Genomic DNA, 18,358 nt, shown 5'->3' with positions numbered 1-18,358 from the left:
TTACTGTTCCAATGGAATGTTGCCTGGCGGCGACACGTAGTAATCCTCGTCGGTTCGCTTGGCGCAGCGCAGCAGCTCCTCTCGGCAATTGCCGGCTGTCACCTGGTCGTTGCGTAATTGCAGCTGCTGATGCTCCAGCACTGTATACAGCGGTTGCACGTTGTCCGTATTGATGTTCGCTATTTTATCTGCAAATTGTATGCTGCTCTTCAGCGTGTCTAGCGCCTGATCACTGTCCAGATCCACCAGAGATAAACGTTCCAGCAATTTAATTGTATTTGTGTCGATTTCGATGGGGTTTTTGCTGGTGTCAGGAAAAGCCGCTGGCACTGGAGTCTGTGGCACTTTTGTGGGATGACTTAGCTGCGTAAAATCTAGTTTATTATGTTTAGGAATTTGACTAGCTTGTATTGCAATTTTGCAATAAAAGCGTGAGTAAATTCTCAACATTGTTGCGCGATCTATTCACTGTACTCTAGTGCTGTATAACAATTCATATTTTCCCAGATTACCAGGGCTGCCACCATTGGCGTTTTTTAATATATTATTATTTTAATATAATAATATGTTTAATATATTAATATAAAGCTTCCTATTAATTCAGTTTTATATTAATATAAAATGCACTTGCTATTCAATATTTTTTACGCTTAAGGATATTTTTAAGTAACTATCGTATTTGCCCTATTTAATCGAGTATGCCATTAATGACGAACGATAGTTGATTATCGAGCAGTCAACTCTGACCGGTCTGCTTCATTTTAGCGCTATTGTGTGTTTATTTTCTTTAAGTACAGTAAAATGCCGTATGCCAATCAACCATCCGTGCAAATAACCGAATTGACGGACGACAATGTCAAGTTTGTGCTCGAGGATACCGAATTGAGCGTTGCAAACAGTCTGCGACGCGTTTTCATTGCCGAAACGCCGACGCTAGCCATCGACTGGGTGCAACTGGAGGCTAATTCTACAGTTCTATCAGATGAGTTCCTAGCCCATCGCATTGGTCTAATCCCACTAATATCCGACGATGTGGTGGAGCGTTTGCAGTACACACGCGATTGTATCTGCCTTGACTTCTGTCCCGAGTGCAGCGTCGAGTTCACGCTCGATGTCAAGTGTAATGAGGAGCAAACGCGACACGTGACAACGGCTGATCTTAAGTCGAGCAATGCGAAGGTGTTGCCTGTGACGTCGCGTAATCAGGGCGAGGAAGACAACGAATATGGCGAGAGCACCGATGAGATACTCATAATTAAGCTACGCAAGGGTCAGGAGTTGAAGCTGCGCGCTTATGCAAAGAAGGGATTTGGCAAGGAACACGCCAAATGGAATCCCACAGCGGGCGTGTGTTTCGAATACGACCCAGACAATTCGATGCGTCACACTCTCTACCCGAAGCCCGATGAGTGGCCAAAGAGCGAGCACACCGAACTGGAGGACGATCAATACGAGGCGCCCTACAACTGGGAGGCCAAACCGAATAAGTTCTTCTTCAATGTGGAATCTTCGGGCGCACTGAAGCCCGAGAATATTGTCATCATGGGTGTCCAGGTGTTGAAGAACAAGCTCTCTAATCTACAGACACAGCTCAGTCACGAATCACAGAACGATGCACTTGCAGTTTAGAGCACAATAAAAACATTTTTTTGTATATTTAGTTTATAATATAAAACAAATAACACCTCAATCTTTAAACAAGCTGCTTATGTTGACGCCTTGCTGTTTAACTTTGCTTGACTTCGACTGCTGTGACTCCTGCTGCTGCTGTTGTTGTTGTTGTTGCTGCTTTTGGTGATCTGCCTCCTGGAAATCGCTGAGCAACGTGCTCCTGTTGGGCTCCTCCAGCTGTAGTTGCTCCTCGATTGCTTCGGGCTGCGACTTTTGCCGCTGCTCGGCGAGCAAATCGAGCGCCGTTTCGTAAATGCGCTGCTCATCCAAGGCGCCCTGCGACTTCAGCTGATCGTAGATCTGCACAAACTCTTGACTTTGTGTACGGCGTTTGTGATCAAACAGCGAAATCGTCTCATGCGGCTTGTTCTGCTTGTGCAACTTTCTACGTGATGGCAAACATACACATTATACTTGAGGGCAATTAATGTAGGTATTTATACTCACGCTCGGACCACATCCTCGGCATAGAAAATGTTGCGCACTGGCTCATTGGAAGCGGGCCTGTCGAAGCGGGGCTCCAGTTTGGGGGGAAAAGCCGCATAGACGTCGTACCAAATGGGTTTATCCTCTGCTTTCATAGCGCCACCGCGCAACAGGCCTTGCACTCTATGACAAAACCCATTAAATGATTCGCATTTCACCAGGCACTGCTCGCACTTACCTGGTGAAGATGGTGCCGATTTTTTCCAGTCTACTTTGGGCCATTTTACTACACTTTTAATTAATAATAATTTGTTGTTAATATTACGACATGCGCAGCGGCAGGAACTACTCGATGCCTTTTGCTTTCGGTTCTTATTTGGTATATTCGGGCTTTTAAGTATGTGTGCTTGCGCGTTTTTCCATTAGCCATTTCTGGTCACACTATTGCTTGAGCACGGGCCGCAGCCAGTGCAAGTGTTCCCCGAGTGCGTTTTTTAAAATCGTTATTTATGTGTGAAACAGGTGCAAAATATCCAATATTCGTTGTTCGCAATTTGCAATTGTTGTTGTTTGCCTAATTGCTGTATAGCAAATATGTTGCTCGGCGCTGTCAACACACATAGCGAAAACTGTGCCATTGCCTGTGCGTGTACGTGTGCGTGTGCGTCGTATGTGTGTATGTGAGAGTGCGCGTTTAGTTTACGTTGTTTATTTTTTTTGTGTTTTGGGGCTCTCTATCGGCATCTCGGGCAAAGTAATTGAAGTTAATTTAAAGAACGTTGGCTAAATTTCGTCAGCAATGAGCAATTATCAGTCGCATATACAGCAACTGCAGTTGCAACATCAGCTACAGCAGCAGAATCATCATCAACATCTTCATCATCATCATCAGCAGCAGCAACAACAACAGCTTCATCATCAACCGCCACATTTACAGTTGACAGCGACGGCGGCAGCGCTGCCCCAACAACAACAGCAGCGGCATACGCCCACAGCCACCCCCCAATGTCAATCGACGTCGGCAGCGTCCGCTGCCGCTGCTGCTGCCTCAATTTTGGTAGCACAACCGCCGCAGCCACTGATAAGCAATTCGCTGGCCATAAGGCAGGAGATACAGCGCTTCGAGAGCGTTCATCCATCGATTTATGCTATTTACGATTTAATCGATTTGCTGCCTATGCCGGACGCGCAGATTGCCCAACAGATACGCGATCACGTCGTTTGCATTGAAGGTGAGTCCGCGTGTGTGAGTGCATGTGTGTGTGTGTGTGAGGGAGTGGGAACGGTTTACTAACAACAACAGTGTTGCCAGAATTTGAAAGCCGAATAAAGCTAAAATACTTATTAGCTTAGAATGAAATAAAATAATGAAATGATACAAACGAGTTTTTAATATTATTTAATGCTAGTTAGTCAGAGTCCCATTAAATTATTTATTATTTATTGACAGTAAATAGAGGCCTATTGGCCTTTTTCTAGACTTACCTAGCTTTTTTGAACTTTCAATAGCCAGATATTCAACGCTATATTAATTGAATGCAGTGAAAGAAAGGGAAAGAAGTGGTTTTGCTCTGCTTCCTCTGCCTCTGCCTCTGCCACTCAGTCTTTCTGTGTGCGCTGTTAATGTTATTGGGCATTGTGGTTTGCTTTCGTTACCTATGCATGCGCGTGTGTGTGTAAGTGTGTGCTTTATGCTAATCTATGACCGAAAATCTAACCCCTTGCCAGTCCATTGAAGTGTTGCTCATTGTTGTACTCTTTATTCCTGTCCCTAAAAATGAAAGAGCTTCGTTTTTGTTTAAAACGAGCTTATTTTACACACACACACATATATACATATGTATGTGTGCGTGTGTGTGCAGCATGAAATTTGATGCTCCCAAATCTGCCGCTGCCATAGCTGCTTCTTCTTCGTGGTAGTGCGACCAAAGCAAAAGCAAAAAAAAAAAAAAAAAAAAAAGAACCAAAAGCCGAAACCGTTCACAAAAAAAAAGATGGAAAAACAAGAGAGCCCTGTACTAGAGTGACCAGCTGAAGAATACCCTGTAAATTAAAAAATAAATTGAAATATGTTTGATTGACATATTTTGTTTTTAGCTGTTAATTAAAATTAACTCTTAGTTTATTTTAATTAAATTAAATAAAAAATTAGGGTTTAACTAGTTATTTATATGTAGATTTTGGACTATGCTTATTTTTAAGTCTATATAGAAAAAAAGAGAATCTATACTAGGGACCTCAACAAGTTAATAATACATACATATATGTATGTATATAATTTACCTAGTATATGTGTTACACATGCACTCAATTTCAATCTACCCCAGATTTCTGCATTACAAATGGGTAACACAAAAATGGAAAACCGGTTCTAAATGGTTTATTAGAAAATCTGTTGACAACAACAACAACAATACCAAAAATGTAAACAAAATCGTCAGTCGGCCTTTTCGGCTGTTGCTCTTGTTGTTGTAGTTGTTGTAGTTGCTGTTGTTGTTGTTGCTCGCGTTGTTCGACATGATTTTTGTGCGCTTATCGGCAAACCAGATACTAAAAAAAGTTACCTCAAGCAACAGATACGTGTGGCAGCAGCAGCAGCAACAACAACAAAGGAACGGCAATGAAAAAAAGACAGGAATAACTTTTATATGTATATAAAGCACTCATAAATATGTTATAAACCGTTGTTTTTTTTTTTTTTTGCACGCGACTTTCTTATTGGCATTGAAAACGCAGCCGAACGCAGCGCAGCGCAGCGCAATTTGCTCGATGGCGATTTCGTGTTCCAATTGGCATTTAGCTAATCAAAAGTTTTGTTGTTTCTTTTCCCTCTTTTTTTTTTTTTTGGTATATAACGGGCGAGCGCAGTTAATAGGGTCAAATAACTGTATATAGAAAAGTATATAAAGGGGAAGTGGGAGAAGGGGAGCATGAGGAATGGGAAATGACTGCAAAACTAAAGCGATTTGCATTTGAAAAAGGTTAGAATAAATTGATCTCTTAATTGAAAGTCTCTATTTTTGGATCAGCAAATAAGGGGAACTAGAGATAAATACAGTGTGAGCTCGTTAAGTGGAAATCATTTTGCAGCGAGATCTCTGTTTAGAACGTAATAGACAAAGTTATATTTATACTATGTGTAATAATTGAAGAGTAAATATTTACTTAAATTAGCTTAAATGAGGCAATTTTAAAATATAAATTAATTTGAATGGAATAATAAAAAAATAATTTAGCCAATGTCTATAAAAAAGAAAAATGTAAACTTTATTATCAAAAATAAACAAAAAATCTTCGAGTCACTTTGAGTACTTTTAATGATCTAGGACATTTTTATTGTCCTTTATATATTTAGTTTAATATTTTTATATAAAGTGTAATTTAAGTAATTAAAATAATAATGAATCGATTGCAAAACAGTTTATTTAAAAAGAAAAAGGAAAATGTAAAGACTTGTCTCTCTTCACTTTGACGGGGCTGTCGGGCAACAACCACAAAATTAAATTCTAAACATTTCTTCACATCTTTAAAAATAGCAAATTAACAAAAATATTTATTTGTTCTTGATTTTTTTTTTCGCTTTGTTTTTCATGCCCGATTTAAAGGTTATTTGTTGTATTTACATTGAAATATCAGTCTTTAAAATAGAATTTATTGGGTTCTACGACCTCCAAAGGCAAATGACAAAAGAAATCGATTCACATTATTTCAGATGATATCAGCATATGAATGGAGCACAGACACGTGTACGTGTGTGCATGTGTGCGTTTCAGTTTATTTTAATGAATGCTAAGCTCTCTTCTCTAGTTTACCTGAATTGTCTGTCAGTTTGTCTGTTTGTTTATATTTGCCTATTAGCTTATAGTAAAAAGTCTGCCGAACAATAATAATAAAAACGAAATAAAGTAAACGCCCCAAGGCGGCAGCCAGAAACAAATTACCCCTCTCCATCTCGCTCTGCCTCTCTGGCGCTGTCTCCCTCTTTCTCTTATCTTTATATACAGTGGCAGCGCGATCGCAATTGCTTTTGCAATTAGCCCACATCAACTGTTTGGCTTTACTCTAAACAAAATATGGGGTAACATGATTTTCTTGCAGCAAATAAATATTTGAAAAAATAAATAAATAGTAAGCGAGCTGGGAAGAAATTTAAGAAGTATTACAAAATAATTGGAATTTAAAATTAAAATACCAAATCTATATTTGTTACATTTGTATTTGTAATTATTTTACAGCGCTTTCCTAAGTTTAGTTTGTTTTTATATAAAATAAAAAAAAAAAATTTTTATTTTTGAATTTGATATTATTTGTTATATATTATTGAGTTAAGAAATATTGGATTATATGATTTTAATTTTTTAAAAGTATAGATTAATAAGTATTCGTTCAAATATTTCTGAATATACACTTAAAAGAAAATTTTGTTCTTTTGCCGTCTTTCCCAAGTATTTTATTTTTACTCATTTGATTAGTTTTTAATATTTTTATTGGGATATGTGTATATTCAAAACATATATATTTTATATAATTTTAAATATATCTTATATATTTTATATGTACAAATATTTAATAGATTTCTATATGTCTAAGCTCTTCACCTAATTTGCCAGTTCTATGTCAAGGTCTGCTTTTAAAGTAGGGTTTTTGCACTTGATATTTTTAATCTACTTGTTTGGCTAGTTTTTCTTTTTTAATAACATAAAAAAAAGGTATTTGAGTTACTTTTCAAAACTCTCAAGCATGGGTCTGTAAGGTCTAGCACTAGAAATATTACTATATCTAGTGAAAATAGCATGAAATTGTGTTAATATGTAGAACTAAATTATTCACATTACGGCTAAGTGAATGTTAAAGCTTGAAAGTTGATTAAGAAGTTTAAAGAATAAAGTTTTTATGCATTAACATTTTCACTTTGGTATATTTAAAGTTAAATTCCGCAAAATGATTAGAATACTAAATTAAAAAATATAGAATATTAATTACTATTAAAAGTAATCTATAGATCAATCCATAGATTTACCATTTTTGGCACTGATAACTGTATAAAATAGTTTACAAATTTATAAATATATAAATAAATATATGTGGCTAATTATGTCATATCCAAATTGAGCTCTTCAACTCTTTCATCAAATATAAAAATGCCATCAATCCATTGCCTAAAATAATATTCATTAATTTTCTTTAAAATATTATTCATTATTATTGACATTGTTCATCATCCATTCAGTCATTCTTATTTGACATTCTTTTTACTTGGCCATTCTTTCCTTTTGCATATTCATTCTTCTTTCATATTTCTTGCTCTTTGCATTCTTTCTACATTGTTTTGGCAAATAGTTTTGCATAATATTTCACCTGCTTCATTTTCTCATGGCGTTCGCATCAAGTTTCAATAACAAAAACTTTTAAATATTTGCATTTGAGATTCCGCAAATTGCTGAAAGCATATTTGAGACTCAACTTGATTTATTTTAATATTTTTTTTATTTATTTACTTCTCTTGCTGATTTTATAAAGCGTCGAATGCTTATCGCCATTTGGTTTGTTGATTTTATGGTCGGCTCCATTTGTTGCTTTACTCAATGTACAATAATATTGATAAAATAAATAAAGTTTCTGTTTTATTGCGAATTCCCCAACTGATACATATGTATGCTACTCTCTCTCTCTCTCTCTCCCTCTCTCTCTGTCTCTGTCGGCCTTTATCTGTCTGTCTCTTATTGCAAGTGGAGCATTCGGAAGTGGCAATTGTTATGCGATATGCTCCAATGCGCAACATGCCATGTGGCATGGGTCAGCCGGGGGAGGAAGTGCTGCAGGGGGAGGGGGATTTCAGCAGCTTTGAATGTTGCGTTGATTTTTCTGCGACACATGTGTGCAACAGCAGTAGCAGCAGCTGTGGCAGCGACGCCAGCAGCGCTGCCAGCGTCAGTTTAGGCATGCGTGTCCCCTGTCTGGCCCAGCCACGCCCTTATTCCATTCTAGCCTCCCGGCCCCCTGCTGTCCCCTGGCTAGTCTTATTTATATAAATACTTTTGCATTCTGCTTAGCTTTGCTATTTTCAATTGTCATTGCAAATTTTGCAATTTTTGTGACCATTTTGTGTTACAAATGAAGAAAACCGAAAAACCAAGAGAAAGAGTTTAATAATTCATAATGATGATACATGCATGTGAAACGAACTGCCGATGCCCTGCAAATTGATGAGTCTATCAGCTATATATAATATATTTAATGGGTTTTGCGGGAATACTTAATATACTTAATACCAGTACAACTACTACTATTTCTACTACTGCTACTACTATAATTTCTATTATCATTACTATTCTAACTACGATGCTTACTACTGCTACTAATATTTTAGCTCAAATTTGAAACTACAGTCGAGTCCCAATAATAATTCAATATATTCGAATTATCGAATATTAATATGGAGTACAATTTTTTTTCAAGGGGATAGAATATTTTTACTATGACTATTTCTACTGCTAATTTAACTAAAATCTGACTACTATTACTATTGATGTTTCTACTAATCTAACAAGCCTTTTACAACTATTTTGATTATTGCTACTACTATTTTAAGTAATATTATACCATTACAATTTAATATTTCTTATATGATTATTACAAGTAGCTTAAGCTATCAAAGATATACTCTACAGCTTTCTCATGAAGAGCCGTATGGACTTTCTTATGAACTCTATCCACACATATCTTCTTTTGTTTTACTCTTATGGTTCTTATTGCATATTTAAATAAAAGAAATTTTTGTTAAGAATTTGCATTGTTTGCAATTAAAGCTTAAAAGAATCGTATTGACAAATTATATTCTCTATCTCTGCTTCGTGGATGATTCATTCTGGCATTCGTGACATGCGACGCGACGCGATGCGGCTCAACTATAGAAATTAATCATATTTAAAAATTTTTAACACATCGTTTTATATCTGCGCTCTCCAACCGCCCATAAATGGTGTGCAAACGTGTGGGCGTGCACAGAGCAGCGATATTTCCGCAGTTAACATATATATACAATATAGAGTTGATATGTATGTATATAAGGCCCCACTTATATGTCCATAGAGCATTTCACAATGCGTTAATTGTTTGCTCAAATTTCGATGTACAGTTGCAGCGTCGTTGTGAATAATTGAATTGAGGTGTTAATGGAATCATCTAGATAATTAATGGACAATTAATCTTGTTGTGGCTCAATTATGTGAAATGTAATTAAGCGAATGTAATTGCATTCAACAAGATTGTGGCGAACTTTGTGTTCACACGCAATGCTGAACTGCGCTTATCGATAGTTCAAAAGGCGTTTCAGAAATGTATATCGTAGCTTATCGATAGCAGAACTATCGAATGTAGAATATCTGATTGGGGGTTACTATTATTAGGAATTCTGTTAATAGGTTACTATTATTAGCAACAGCAACTATCGCATTCAGTAACTATCGCACGTAATCGTTATCGTATTCCGATATTTTCTTCTTCAGCCCATTTGAAAATGTGTTTGCATTAGGTTCTTAACATACTAAGCTTTTATTAATGTTTCTTTTTATCGTCATCAAATGTGCTCATATATTCGTCGATGCCTATTTTCACGACTTTTCCGCTGTACTGTGCCATCTTCACAAAGTACGTGGTCACATCCACTACGAAACTTTTAGTAATCTCCTGTAGCTTCTTATCCGTGAGCAGGGCTTGATACTCCGCATTGCTAAGGCCCGTCTCCTCCACTCGATTGGACAGCAGCGACGTTTTGTTGAACTGCACGAGATATACATCAATCATAAGATAGGGCATAGAAAGAGAGGGAGACAGAGTGACAGAGAGTGAACTTACTTCTTCAAAGATATCCTGCCACATTGTGTTCTTTCTGTCCAAATCCTTCTCAGCTATGGCCGCATTCAGTCTGCTCAAATAGAGCGCAATATCCGCTGAGCGCTTCGTCTTCGGGTCCAGCTTTTCCCGCACTCCACTAAAGTAAGCGATCTGTGCTCGGAATAGAGCGTTCAGTAAATTGATCGTCTCGTTCTGCGCCTCCTGCTCCAGCTGCTTCTGTGTCAGATCATTTGGCTGGGAGGGCGCTGGCGCCGCCAGCAGGCACTGTAATCATAGTCTAGTTGTATAGAAATCCAATTGGAATCGCAGACCTGTCGGCTCACCTGTGTCACAAGCAATATCAATGGCAAACTCTTGTATAGCATTTCTCTATCGGATTTCCTCTCTCTCTCTCTCGAAACTGCAACTGAAGCCAGCGATCGTCTAATTCAAACTAAATTGGCATTGGCAATAGGTATAGAAATCAGATGATGAAATGCTGCAGACGGCGGCTTATCAGCTCACCAAGGGGCAAATCTTTATGTCTATGAAAAATAATACAAATATTAAGCATACGTCTGAAGACTGTGCACAACTAGCAGATACTCTGGCAAATCATATATTTCATATTTACCATGCATTTTTATAGCGTGTGTAGACTAGTCGTCATAATAATACTAAAACACAAATCATATATGCATATTTTGAATACATAAATATTTACCTATATCCATAGCTACTTTCTATAAATATTTAAAAACTATTTTAAATTAATTTTTATATTATTGCAGGGTATTCCAAAATCAATTAAAATTGATATGAAATATTGCTGCTAATAGAAAAAAAATTTGTTTCCCATATATTGGTTTTAAATAAAATATATAAGTTTTTCCTAATAATTATGTATTATTACAGCGTGAATTATTACTTAAACAAATGAATACAGTATTTTGTTTATTGACAGGTTTTTCTCAGAATATTAGGCACTTTCCTAAAAATTAAATAAGTATATATAAATATATGATTTACTATTTTATATATATTCTTATATTATATTATTCCTTTTTTTTTTTTAATTTAATAGAAATGTCGATACTTAAATACAGGGTATCTAATGACTGCATTAAAATTTTGATAACAATTGCAAATCAATAGTTGTTGTTTTCCTGCTTTGATTTTGATAACATAATTTTTATTTGGAAACATTAATTTATAATAGAAACTGCGTCGCAGCCATATCAAAATTATTAACAAATTGAATGTTAAGTTGAGCACGTTTCTTTGATTCTTGTTATTATTGCCCTGAGATCTGTCAAGGTTAAGTCACTGCCCTCGCTTGGTCTGTCTCAGTCGATTGATAAGGCGGTGCTCAACTAGTATGCCAAAAATAGTGCTGATTGGGCCGTATTCAATTTTTTTTTGTTTGTACATATATTTTAAGCGCTGAATCTTTTTTTTTTTTTTTTTTTTTTTTTTTTTGTATATATATTTTAAGCGCTGAATCTGTACAATGAAATGGAACTATGGAAATGAAATAGGTTTAAAACGCGCAGCCTGAAAATAGGCAATGATTTTTAAAGGGAAATTTTTGTACATCCTGTTAAAGGCTCTTAGCTGCGGCTATTCCAAACTATTGTTTATGAACTGAGAGAGATATGTATAAATATGGTGTAGTATAAAAATGAATAATAAATTAATAATTAATTAAGTTATTTAATAACGCCAAATGTTAGATAATTTAGCTTTGAATTGCATAATGCAGTTGAATGTAGTTGCTTGTTCAAAAGTGTTGCATACTTTTGCGCTGTAACTAAAATTCCTAAATTTCCCTGCGAATGCCACAATTGACATTATCATTGCCTACTTTTGGGCATTTCATGAAATTGAATTCAATTTATTTATTTACCATCTGCTTGTCTTTGTCATTATAAAACATTTTGAAAGCCATAAATTATGCATGTGCGAACTAGTTCAATTACTATCAAACATATTAAATGCAATTAATAATGATTTTCAAACATATTAAATGCAATTAATAATGATTGTCAAACATATTAAATGCAATTAATAATGATTGTGGAGATGTCACTTGTCAATTTATTATAATTATTTATTTTTGGAAATTGTCAATACTAAGCTATTGTTTTATTTGTTACATATATTTATTTTTTTTTAAATGTATATGTGCTAATCTTCATTAAATAAAAATAAATATGTTATGTGCTATTTAATTAATAAACAATTTTTTTTTACATTCTAAATTTAAGTTTTTATTAAGGAATATATACCGTTTGATCGTTGCCTCTTATGAAATTATAAAACAAATTTAGCCACACGCAAAGCTAATCTAAGCGATTAGATTAACGCACTCGAACAGATGTTTTTAACTCGTGCAAATCGCTTTATGACTTTGATTAGCTAAACCATAATTAAAAAGTTTCATGTTTCTCTCTAAAATTTAATTTTATTGATTGAGGAATTTAAGAACCCGTAATAATGCCAATAATATCCTTGATTGTGCGCTCGCCAATCATATCATTGCAAATGGGCGTCACCGTGCTGTCCAGCCAATCGGCGAAAAATTCCGTATTATCATTGACCGTTAGACTGATGAACTCCTCGATTACTTCGTTGATTTTCCGATTGAGTATACGATATTTGGATAGATTCTCAATGTTGGACACAACATTGCCGGTCACAACGTTCACAATGATCTCCTTGATGCGCAAATAGTTGTTGCTGCCGACGATGCCCGTGCTGTACTTGATGTGGCCGGATATGTTCAAATCCTCGAGGGCCATAAAGGCGCCACCATTGCGTGTCATGCGATAATTGGCACCGACATCCGCCTTATACTGGGTCGACACATTTAAGCTGGCGAAGTGGAACTCGAACTTAAGGCGGCTCAAAAACAGATTCGTGTTCATTATCTTAATTTCGAACTCGTTCAGGCCGTGCACAGTCAGATCATCGAAAGCGCCTTTGGCGTGCAGCTCGCCGGCATTCAAATCGAACTCCTTGTGCTTAAGTTGTAGGGGAGCGAGGGGGGGAATGCCGTACTTTGGCCACCCCTTGACCATTTGTTTCTTCAGCAGCTCCAGGGTATCCACAATAATGCTGTCAACAGAGCGCGATTGAGCTGTAAAGGCAAATGGATTTAATCATCTTCAATTGAGCTACTGTAGCCATATATACCCTTTCAGAATAGTTGAATAGGGTATGTTATATTTTTGGAAATTTATGTAATAGACTTTATGATGATTTGATTTTCATATGGATAATCTCATATCCGTTATTAATAGGTGTATACTCATTAAACTTGGTTTAACAGGGTATATTGTGTCTAAGAATAAGAATAACATGTATGACAGAAGGTGTGAGAGAGAGATAGAGGGAGAGAGTAAGCGAGAGGCAGAGGATATAGAGAATATATCTAAAAAGAATGCAGTAAAATATATAATTTCATACAATTATTTTTGAAATTTGACTTTATGTTAAATACCTCGAGTTTTTATAATATAAACATGAAATCAGTTTTATTAAATTCATGTCATATTAATAATTTATTGTACACTTTAACTTTTTCGACTAAAATTCGATTTATACTCAATTTCAAGAATTAATCTTATTGCACGAAAAATCAATCAAATTATTTTCCTTCCACTTACCTGCCAATTTTTCAGCAACCTCCGCCCCCTGACATGCGGCCAGGGCCAAAATAATGGCCAGCAAAGATAGAGACTTCATATTTTGTATTCTTAAATAACTTGTCACTGCCAACACCTGATTTTAACTGTGCACCTCGGCCGAGTTGGCGAAAGTTTTTATATGCCACTCGAATGTCCATTGATAAAGCGCAAGAACTAATTGCTTAGCATGTGAACATTTAAACGAATAAGTAAATAGTAAAATATATAAATACATATATTTGAAATGAGCTGATAAGCTCTACAACTTAAGATTAGGCATTAGATTAAGGAGATCGACGCCTGAAGTGCTTTGAGACCGTTTAAAAAGACGTTAACAAACTTCTGTGGAAAAGCTTTACAGTGAAAGCACGCTAAGATGAAACTTTAATATTTAACTACGATTATTATTTATTTATTTTTTTTTGTATAATAATTTGTTATCTTTATTTGCATTAAGTTAAATATTGAATTAAAAATAATGTTAAAGTAGCAAGTATGCAATGTTAACAGCAATGCCGGCTTCAGAGTTAACAGAAATCTTCACTTGATAACAAGGGCAAACTCTCAAATGCAAGATTAACAGCAGAAATGCTAATAAGAATGTAAGCAGTAAAGTTAACAGAAATCTTTGCTCTGAGCACAAGCATTTGCTGAACGCGCTTTATAACCCACTTGCAGTCGACTCAAATTATCCGACATATTATAGGCGTCAATTATATGTGTATGTATGTGTGAGAATTGCTCGGTTGCTGATTGGGATTACAGCGCTGACAGAAAGCTTTTCACTCAAGCGAGTGTATGAAATAACTCAATTATCTTGAGCTTTTGATCCCGTTTAGTTGGTAGTGTGGAGAGTGAGAGAGATGACTAAAAGGCAGGAACTACAGTAGCGACCAAGGGTTTTTATCAGCAGAGCTGCCATTGCAGCTGAAAGAGAGCTTTTGAGTATAGCGACCATCATCTTATTTGCTTTTTATCCCCTTTCATATGTATATGTGCTCATATATTTAGCAGAGCCGATGGCATGGATAATGGATAATGGTCTGAGCGAGAGACCTGCTTACTAATGATGTAGCCAAGCTGCGAAAGAACACTGATAAAACTCAGTTATCCACTTACGTTTTTGATTTTGAATGCTCTTACATCTTCAAATGAAACTTTTTAATTATTGTCAGTAATTAATATTATTTATTAAAATAATTTCACATTATTTCATACATACATTCAAGCTGTTCTTACGGACGAGCTGACGGACGGACTGATAGACGGCCATCTTGGCTATACCATCTCAGGCCTGAGCAAATATACAAATATACCACGCCTCCTTTTAAATAAATATTCTTAAATTCATTATACCCTGATTGCCAGTTCCAACGTATTCAGGGTATGGGATTTTTTTTGGCAAATTTATCTGCTTTATCTACGGCTTGATTGTATTGGTTTTGCTACGACAATGCTACTCCCTCAACTTAGTGAAAATCGTGGATATAAAAGCTATTGGATCACGCCGTTATCCAATCAGTGAACGTTTTCGCACCATGAAGTTAGGCGTATTTTGTTTCGTTACCGTTTTAGCTTGTGCAGCGGCCTACACGGTCGGAATATTATCCGAGGAAGAATTTAATAAACTTAACGAACGTAATCGTAAGTGTAATTTTACCTACGAGTGTTACTATTTACTTTTAACTGACTCTGTCTTCAACTCTGTCTCCTGTCAGCCGTTAAGCCTGATGAACAGAATTTGGAATCGGCCTCTGAGGCTACACAGTCCATGCTGAGTTTGACGCCTAAGGGCATTCCAGAATATGTTGGTCATCCAGTGGCGCCCTATATCAACGAAAAGTCAAATTTAAATTTGATTCAATCGCTTGTTGAGTGAGTCCACAAATGTTTTACACTACTGGTATTCCGCCTAATTTGCAATTATTTATTATCAGTGTCTGGCATCAGATCCTAGCCTATCTGAATAAACCTGATATAGTCGATGATATCCTTTCTGGCGTTCAAAAACAAATAGACAACTCGGTTTTGAAAAAGAATTTTAATGATTTCTATAACTCTATACTAACCGTCTTACACTGGGCTGGGGTGGACACTGTAGTAATTGAAGACTCGATTGATTTGCTTTTTGAAAAGTTACAGCTTCTACTCAACAACAGTCCAAATCAATAAATCAGATTTATTTGCTCAACTTTTCGCGTTTTATTTACTGCGGATTAGCAGTCTCTATATTATATCTATCCATCAGGCATTGTCTTACAATGCATGCAGCGAGAAAAGCTGCCCTCTGTATTGGCTCCCCAATCGGGTCTAGGACTTTTTACATACCCGAATTTCCATTGATAACAATTTATGAATGTGTTAATATATATGTATAATTAGCAATTTTTTTATGGGAACCAACTACTTAAAATTATACTAAGGTCTATATCTAAAGGAAATATTTATAGATCATAATTAGTCAATTATCTATTTGCTCCTTGCCACACTTAAAAAGACTTCGGAACCAACAGAAAGTTCTGAGCTCCATTGAAGTGAAAGTAAATGTATTTATTTATTCTTTTGTTACAAAGAAGGGTTTAATCAAATACGAAGCTTTTCACATATTGTTTACTAGTCCAGCTCTGGGGGAATGCAGACCTCCTTCTCACCGCCCTCACCGTCGCTATTGATGATATCGGTGATGCTGACATCGTCCAGAACGCTGTTCACTGCGGGCAGAGCAACACTCTCAATGGTCTCGGCAATCAGATCCTCGTTCTCATTGATGACCATCTCAACGGCCTCGGCCAGATAATCGTTCATCTTCTCGTTAACGGTGCCATCGCCGAGCATGCCCTCGATCTCGGACTCAACAGAGCCCAAGTGAGTGCGCACATCGAGAGTCTTCAGCTTCAGCTTGCCGTTGAGCACACCCAGAGAGTATTTCAAGCTGCCCCAGATAGACATATCCTTGATAGCGAATTTGGCATGACCAGCGCCAATCATCTTGATGGTGAAGCCATATTTCTTCAGCTGCATATCAATGTCGTAGATAGTGTCCACATTGACGTCGCGGAAATTGAATTTGAAGTTCACTTTGCTGGCGATGGCATTCACCTTCATCTCCTCGATATCAAAGTCGTTCAGGCCATTGAGACGGAAATGCTCGACGCTGCCCTTCATTTTCAGTGCATCCGTATCGATATCGATGTTCTGGTGATCGATGCGAAGCGGAGCAATTGGCGGGATGCCCAGGCCGGGGAAGCCACAAGGCATCTGCTCCTTCATGCCCTCAATGACATCAACCACTGTGCTGGAGATTGATCTGGTGTCTAAGAGAATGCAGAAACCAAATTAGCTGAGCTCTCATTGTCTTTCCCTCTCTCTCTCTCTCTTTATCTCTCTCTCTGTCTCTATCCACTCACCAATCGAGTCGCCCACAGCAGCGGCATTTGCGCACGCAACAAGCGCCAATAGAGCCACAAAGAGTTTCATATTTTTCTCTCGTATAATAACTGAACCAAATGCCAATTGTATTTATACTGATCGTTATGGTCTACGTCCAGCTGGCTTTTATAGACGCCCACTTCACCACTTGGGGTCCGCTGATAAGAGCTACCGGAGTCGATAATAAAATCGCCATAGCCATCGATTGTTGGACATACTACGACAGGGTCTAATCTGACCGATTTTTGGCAAAAAAAAAATATATATATATATTTCATTAAATATACTGAAATCCATTTTTTAATTAAAAATCCGTTTACTTATCTTGTCTATCAAAAGTTGAGATGGGCCGAAGGGAGAGGCGACTAATAATATATTAATAATTTCTTAGTCTTTCTTTTTCTGTTGGCGAATCACCATGACCTAACCAAGTTTCCTGATTCTTGATTGGGCAAGGGTTTTCTTCTTCTTCTCTTTGTGGGCTGTTCTATGTGATTTACAATGAGCGCTTTATCATCAGAGCTTAAGATGGATTAGATGTAGGAATTGAAGTGATTTATAATCTTATTGTTCTTTCAATCAACTTGTTGAAAAGTGTTTATTTATAGGTTTTAAGATGTAATGATAAGGCAAAAGGCAGTATCGAAAATTTGTTGCGCTGGGCTGGGCGACAATTCAAGGAATTGACTAGAACTTAGCCTGGATTGAATAGTTCATTATAAAATTATTGAAATTTATAAAAAAATTGGAATTAAATTAATTTAATTTATAGAAACAATTAAAAAATAAATATCTAAAAAATATATATAATTAAAAATTAAAAAATAAAAAAATAAATAATTATAAATGAATAAATATAATTTTTTTTAAATAAAAAAAATGAATTTATATAAATTATAAAAAATAAAAGAAACCAAATTAAAATTAAATATTTATCTTATAGAATATATATAATAGAACTATATGCAACCTTTGTAGGTTTCAATTTTAAACGGAACTTCCTATATTTCTTAACGAGCTATCGCTCCTTTAATCAAAACAATCAAAAGTTTATTGAATTGATTTATAACTGTTACAGTCTTTAATTTACCAAGGGAGAATGTCGTAAGCTCTACGTGTGATCGTCTATTGTATGTTGTCTATGGGGTATGTGAGGAACACCTGCTGAAGCTTTCGAAGAACACCTGCGAAAAAAAACAAAAAAATTTGACGCACTAATTGCTCGTATATGAAATTTGACTACATATATATATATGTATATATAAAAAAATATTTGAAAATAAATCATTGGGACACATTGATTGGCC

At 36.2% G+C, this 18,358-nt stretch overlaps 8 protein-coding genes across 8 annotated transcripts in view; 3 read left to right on the top strand and 5 right to left on the bottom strand.

Annotated features, from left to right (window-relative positions):
- On the bottom strand, positions 1–505 carry GatC (glutamyl-tRNA(Gln) amidotransferase subunit C, mitochondrial). The gene has a single exon (XM_018001734.2). The coding sequence runs from the start codon at positions 448–450 to the stop codon at positions 1–3; it is 450 nt and encodes a 149-aa protein (XP_017857223.1). The 5' UTR covers positions 451–505.
- A 206-nt stretch (positions 506–711) lies between these two features.
- On the top strand, positions 712–1,701 carry Polr2C (RNA polymerase III subunit RpII33). Its single transcript, XM_018001722.2, has one exon. It carries the CDS (start codon positions 802–804, stop codon positions 1,627–1,629), a length of 828 nt encoding a protein of 275 aa, XP_017857211.1. The 5' UTR covers positions 712–801; the 3' UTR covers positions 1,630–1,701.
- Positions 1,625–2,496, bottom strand: mRpS23 (mitochondrial ribosomal protein S23). Its single transcript, XM_018001730.2, has 3 exons — positions 2,336–2,496; positions 2,119–2,280; positions 1,625–2,056 (listed from the first exon to the last, which is right to left on the bottom strand). Exons 1-3 carry the CDS (start codon positions 2,377–2,379, stop codon positions 1,687–1,689), a joined length of 576 nt encoding a protein of 191 aa, XP_017857219.1. The 5' UTR covers positions 2,380–2,496; the 3' UTR covers positions 1,625–1,686.
- A 47-nt stretch (positions 2,497–2,543) lies between these two features.
- The window catches only part of CenG1A (Centaurin gamma 1A), a 79,185-nt gene continuing 63,370 nt past the window's right edge, over positions 2,544–18,358 (top strand). Inside the window, exon 1 of the mRNA XM_018001694.2 lies at positions 2,544–3,329. Within this exon, the coding sequence (XP_017857183.1) occupies positions 2,897–3,329 (433 nt within the window). The 5' untranslated portion in view covers positions 2,544–2,896. The remainder of the gene's footprint in view (positions 3,330–18,358) is intronic.
- On the bottom strand, positions 9,628–10,440 carry LOC108609944 (uncharacterized). Its single transcript, XM_018001731.2, has 3 exons — positions 10,278–10,440; positions 9,955–10,218; positions 9,628–9,879 (listed from the first exon to the last, which is right to left on the bottom strand). Exons 1-3 carry the CDS (start codon positions 10,317–10,319, stop codon positions 9,655–9,657), a joined length of 531 nt encoding a protein of 176 aa, XP_017857220.1. The 5' UTR covers positions 10,320–10,440; the 3' UTR covers positions 9,628–9,654.
- On the bottom strand, positions 12,378–13,761 carry LOC108609940 (uncharacterized). Its single transcript, XM_018001726.2, has 2 exons — positions 13,602–13,761; positions 12,378–13,072 (listed from the first exon to the last, which is right to left on the bottom strand). The coding sequence occupies exons 1-2, from the start codon at positions 13,678–13,680 to the stop codon at positions 12,414–12,416; spliced, it is 738 nt and encodes a 245-aa protein (XP_017857215.1). The 5' UTR covers positions 13,681–13,761; the 3' UTR covers positions 12,378–12,413.
- On the top strand, positions 13,799–16,351 carry LOC149269852 (uncharacterized). Its single transcript, XM_089463882.1, has 3 exons — positions 13,799–15,266; positions 15,341–15,497; positions 15,560–16,351. Exons 1-3 carry the CDS (start codon positions 15,161–15,163, stop codon positions 15,792–15,794), a joined length of 498 nt encoding a protein of 165 aa, XP_089320008.1. The 5' UTR covers positions 13,799–15,160; the 3' UTR covers positions 15,795–16,351.
- On the bottom strand, positions 16,152–17,190 carry LOC108609936 (uncharacterized). The gene is made up of 2 exons (XM_018001723.2): positions 17,030–17,190; positions 16,152–16,936 (listed from the first exon to the last, which is right to left on the bottom strand). Exons 1-2 carry the CDS (start codon positions 17,097–17,099, stop codon positions 16,236–16,238), a joined length of 771 nt encoding a protein of 256 aa, XP_017857212.1. The 5' UTR covers positions 17,100–17,190; the 3' UTR covers positions 16,152–16,235.

The sequence above is a fragment of the Drosophila arizonae genome, chromosome 3 (assembly GCF_054131065.1).
Source record: "Drosophila arizonae isolate 15081-1271.41 chromosome 3, UAZ_ARI_1.0, whole genome shotgun sequence".
NCBI lineage: Eukaryota > Metazoa > Arthropoda > Insecta > Diptera > Drosophilidae > Drosophila > Drosophila arizonae.
The sequence above is the reverse complement of the archived record's forward strand: the minus strand, read 5'-3'. Positions and strand labels throughout refer to the sequence as shown.

What these genes read in the sequence shown, in the direction of transcription:
- GatC (XM_018001734.2), bottom strand. Translation starts at nt 450, where the DNA reads ATGTTGAGAATTTACTCACGCTTTTATTGCAAAATTGCAATACAAGCT.
- Polr2C (XM_018001722.2), top strand. Translation starts at nt 802, where the DNA reads ATGCCGTATGCCAATCAACCATCCGTGCAAATAACCGAATTGACGGAC.
- mRpS23 (XM_018001730.2), bottom strand. Translation starts at nt 2,379, where the DNA reads ATGGCCCAAAGTAGACTGGAAAAAATCGGCACCATCTTCACCAG. An exon ending in ATCGGCACCATCTTCACCAG is followed by an intron (nt 2,281 to 2,335) that starts GTAAGTGCGAGC and finishes GTTTTGTCATAG; the next exon opens with AGTGCAAGGCCTGTTGCGCG. An exon ending in GCCGAGGATGTGGTCCGAGC is followed by an intron (nt 2,057 to 2,118) that starts GTGAGTATAAAT and finishes GCCATCACGTAG; the next exon opens with AAAGTTGCACAAGCAGAACA.
- LOC108609944 (XM_018001731.2), bottom strand. Translation starts at nt 10,319, where the DNA reads ATGCTATACAAGAGTTTGCCATTGATATTGCTTGTGACACAG. An exon ending in TGATATTGCTTGTGACACAG is followed by an intron (nt 10,219 to 10,277) that starts GTGAGCCGACAG and finishes CTATGATTACAG; the next exon opens with TGCCTGCTGGCGGCGCCAGC. An exon ending in GGCAGGATATCTTTGAAGAA is followed by an intron (nt 9,880 to 9,954) that starts GTAAGTTCACTC and finishes TATCTCGTGCAG; the next exon opens with TTCAACAAAACGTCGCTGCT.
- LOC108609940 (XM_018001726.2), bottom strand. Translation starts at nt 13,680, where the DNA reads ATGAAGTCTCTATCTTTGCTGGCCATTATTTTGGCCCTGGCCGCATGT. An exon ending in GGTTGCTGAAAAATTGGCAG is followed by an intron (nt 13,073 to 13,601) that starts GTAAGTGGAAGG and finishes TTGCCTTTACAG; the next exon opens with CTCAATCGCGCTCTGTTGAC.
- LOC149269852 (XM_089463882.1), top strand. Translation starts at nt 15,161, where the DNA reads ATGAAGTTAGGCGTATTTTGTTTCGTTACCGTTTTAGCTTGTGCAGCG. An exon ending in TAAACTTAACGAACGTAATC is followed by an intron (nt 15,267 to 15,340) that starts GTAAGTGTAATT and finishes GTCTCCTGTCAG; the next exon opens with CCGTTAAGCCTGATGAACAG. An exon ending in TTGATTCAATCGCTTGTTGA is followed by an intron (nt 15,498 to 15,559) that starts GTGAGTCCACAA and finishes ATTTATTATCAG; the next exon opens with TGTCTGGCATCAGATCCTAG.
- LOC108609936 (XM_018001723.2), bottom strand. Translation starts at nt 17,099, where the DNA reads ATGAAACTCTTTGTGGCTCTATTGGCGCTTGTTGCGTGCGCAAATGCC. An exon ending in TGCTGTGGGCGACTCGATTG is followed by an intron (nt 16,937 to 17,029) that starts GTGAGTGGATAG and finishes GCATTCTCTTAG; the next exon opens with ACACCAGATCAATCTCCAGC.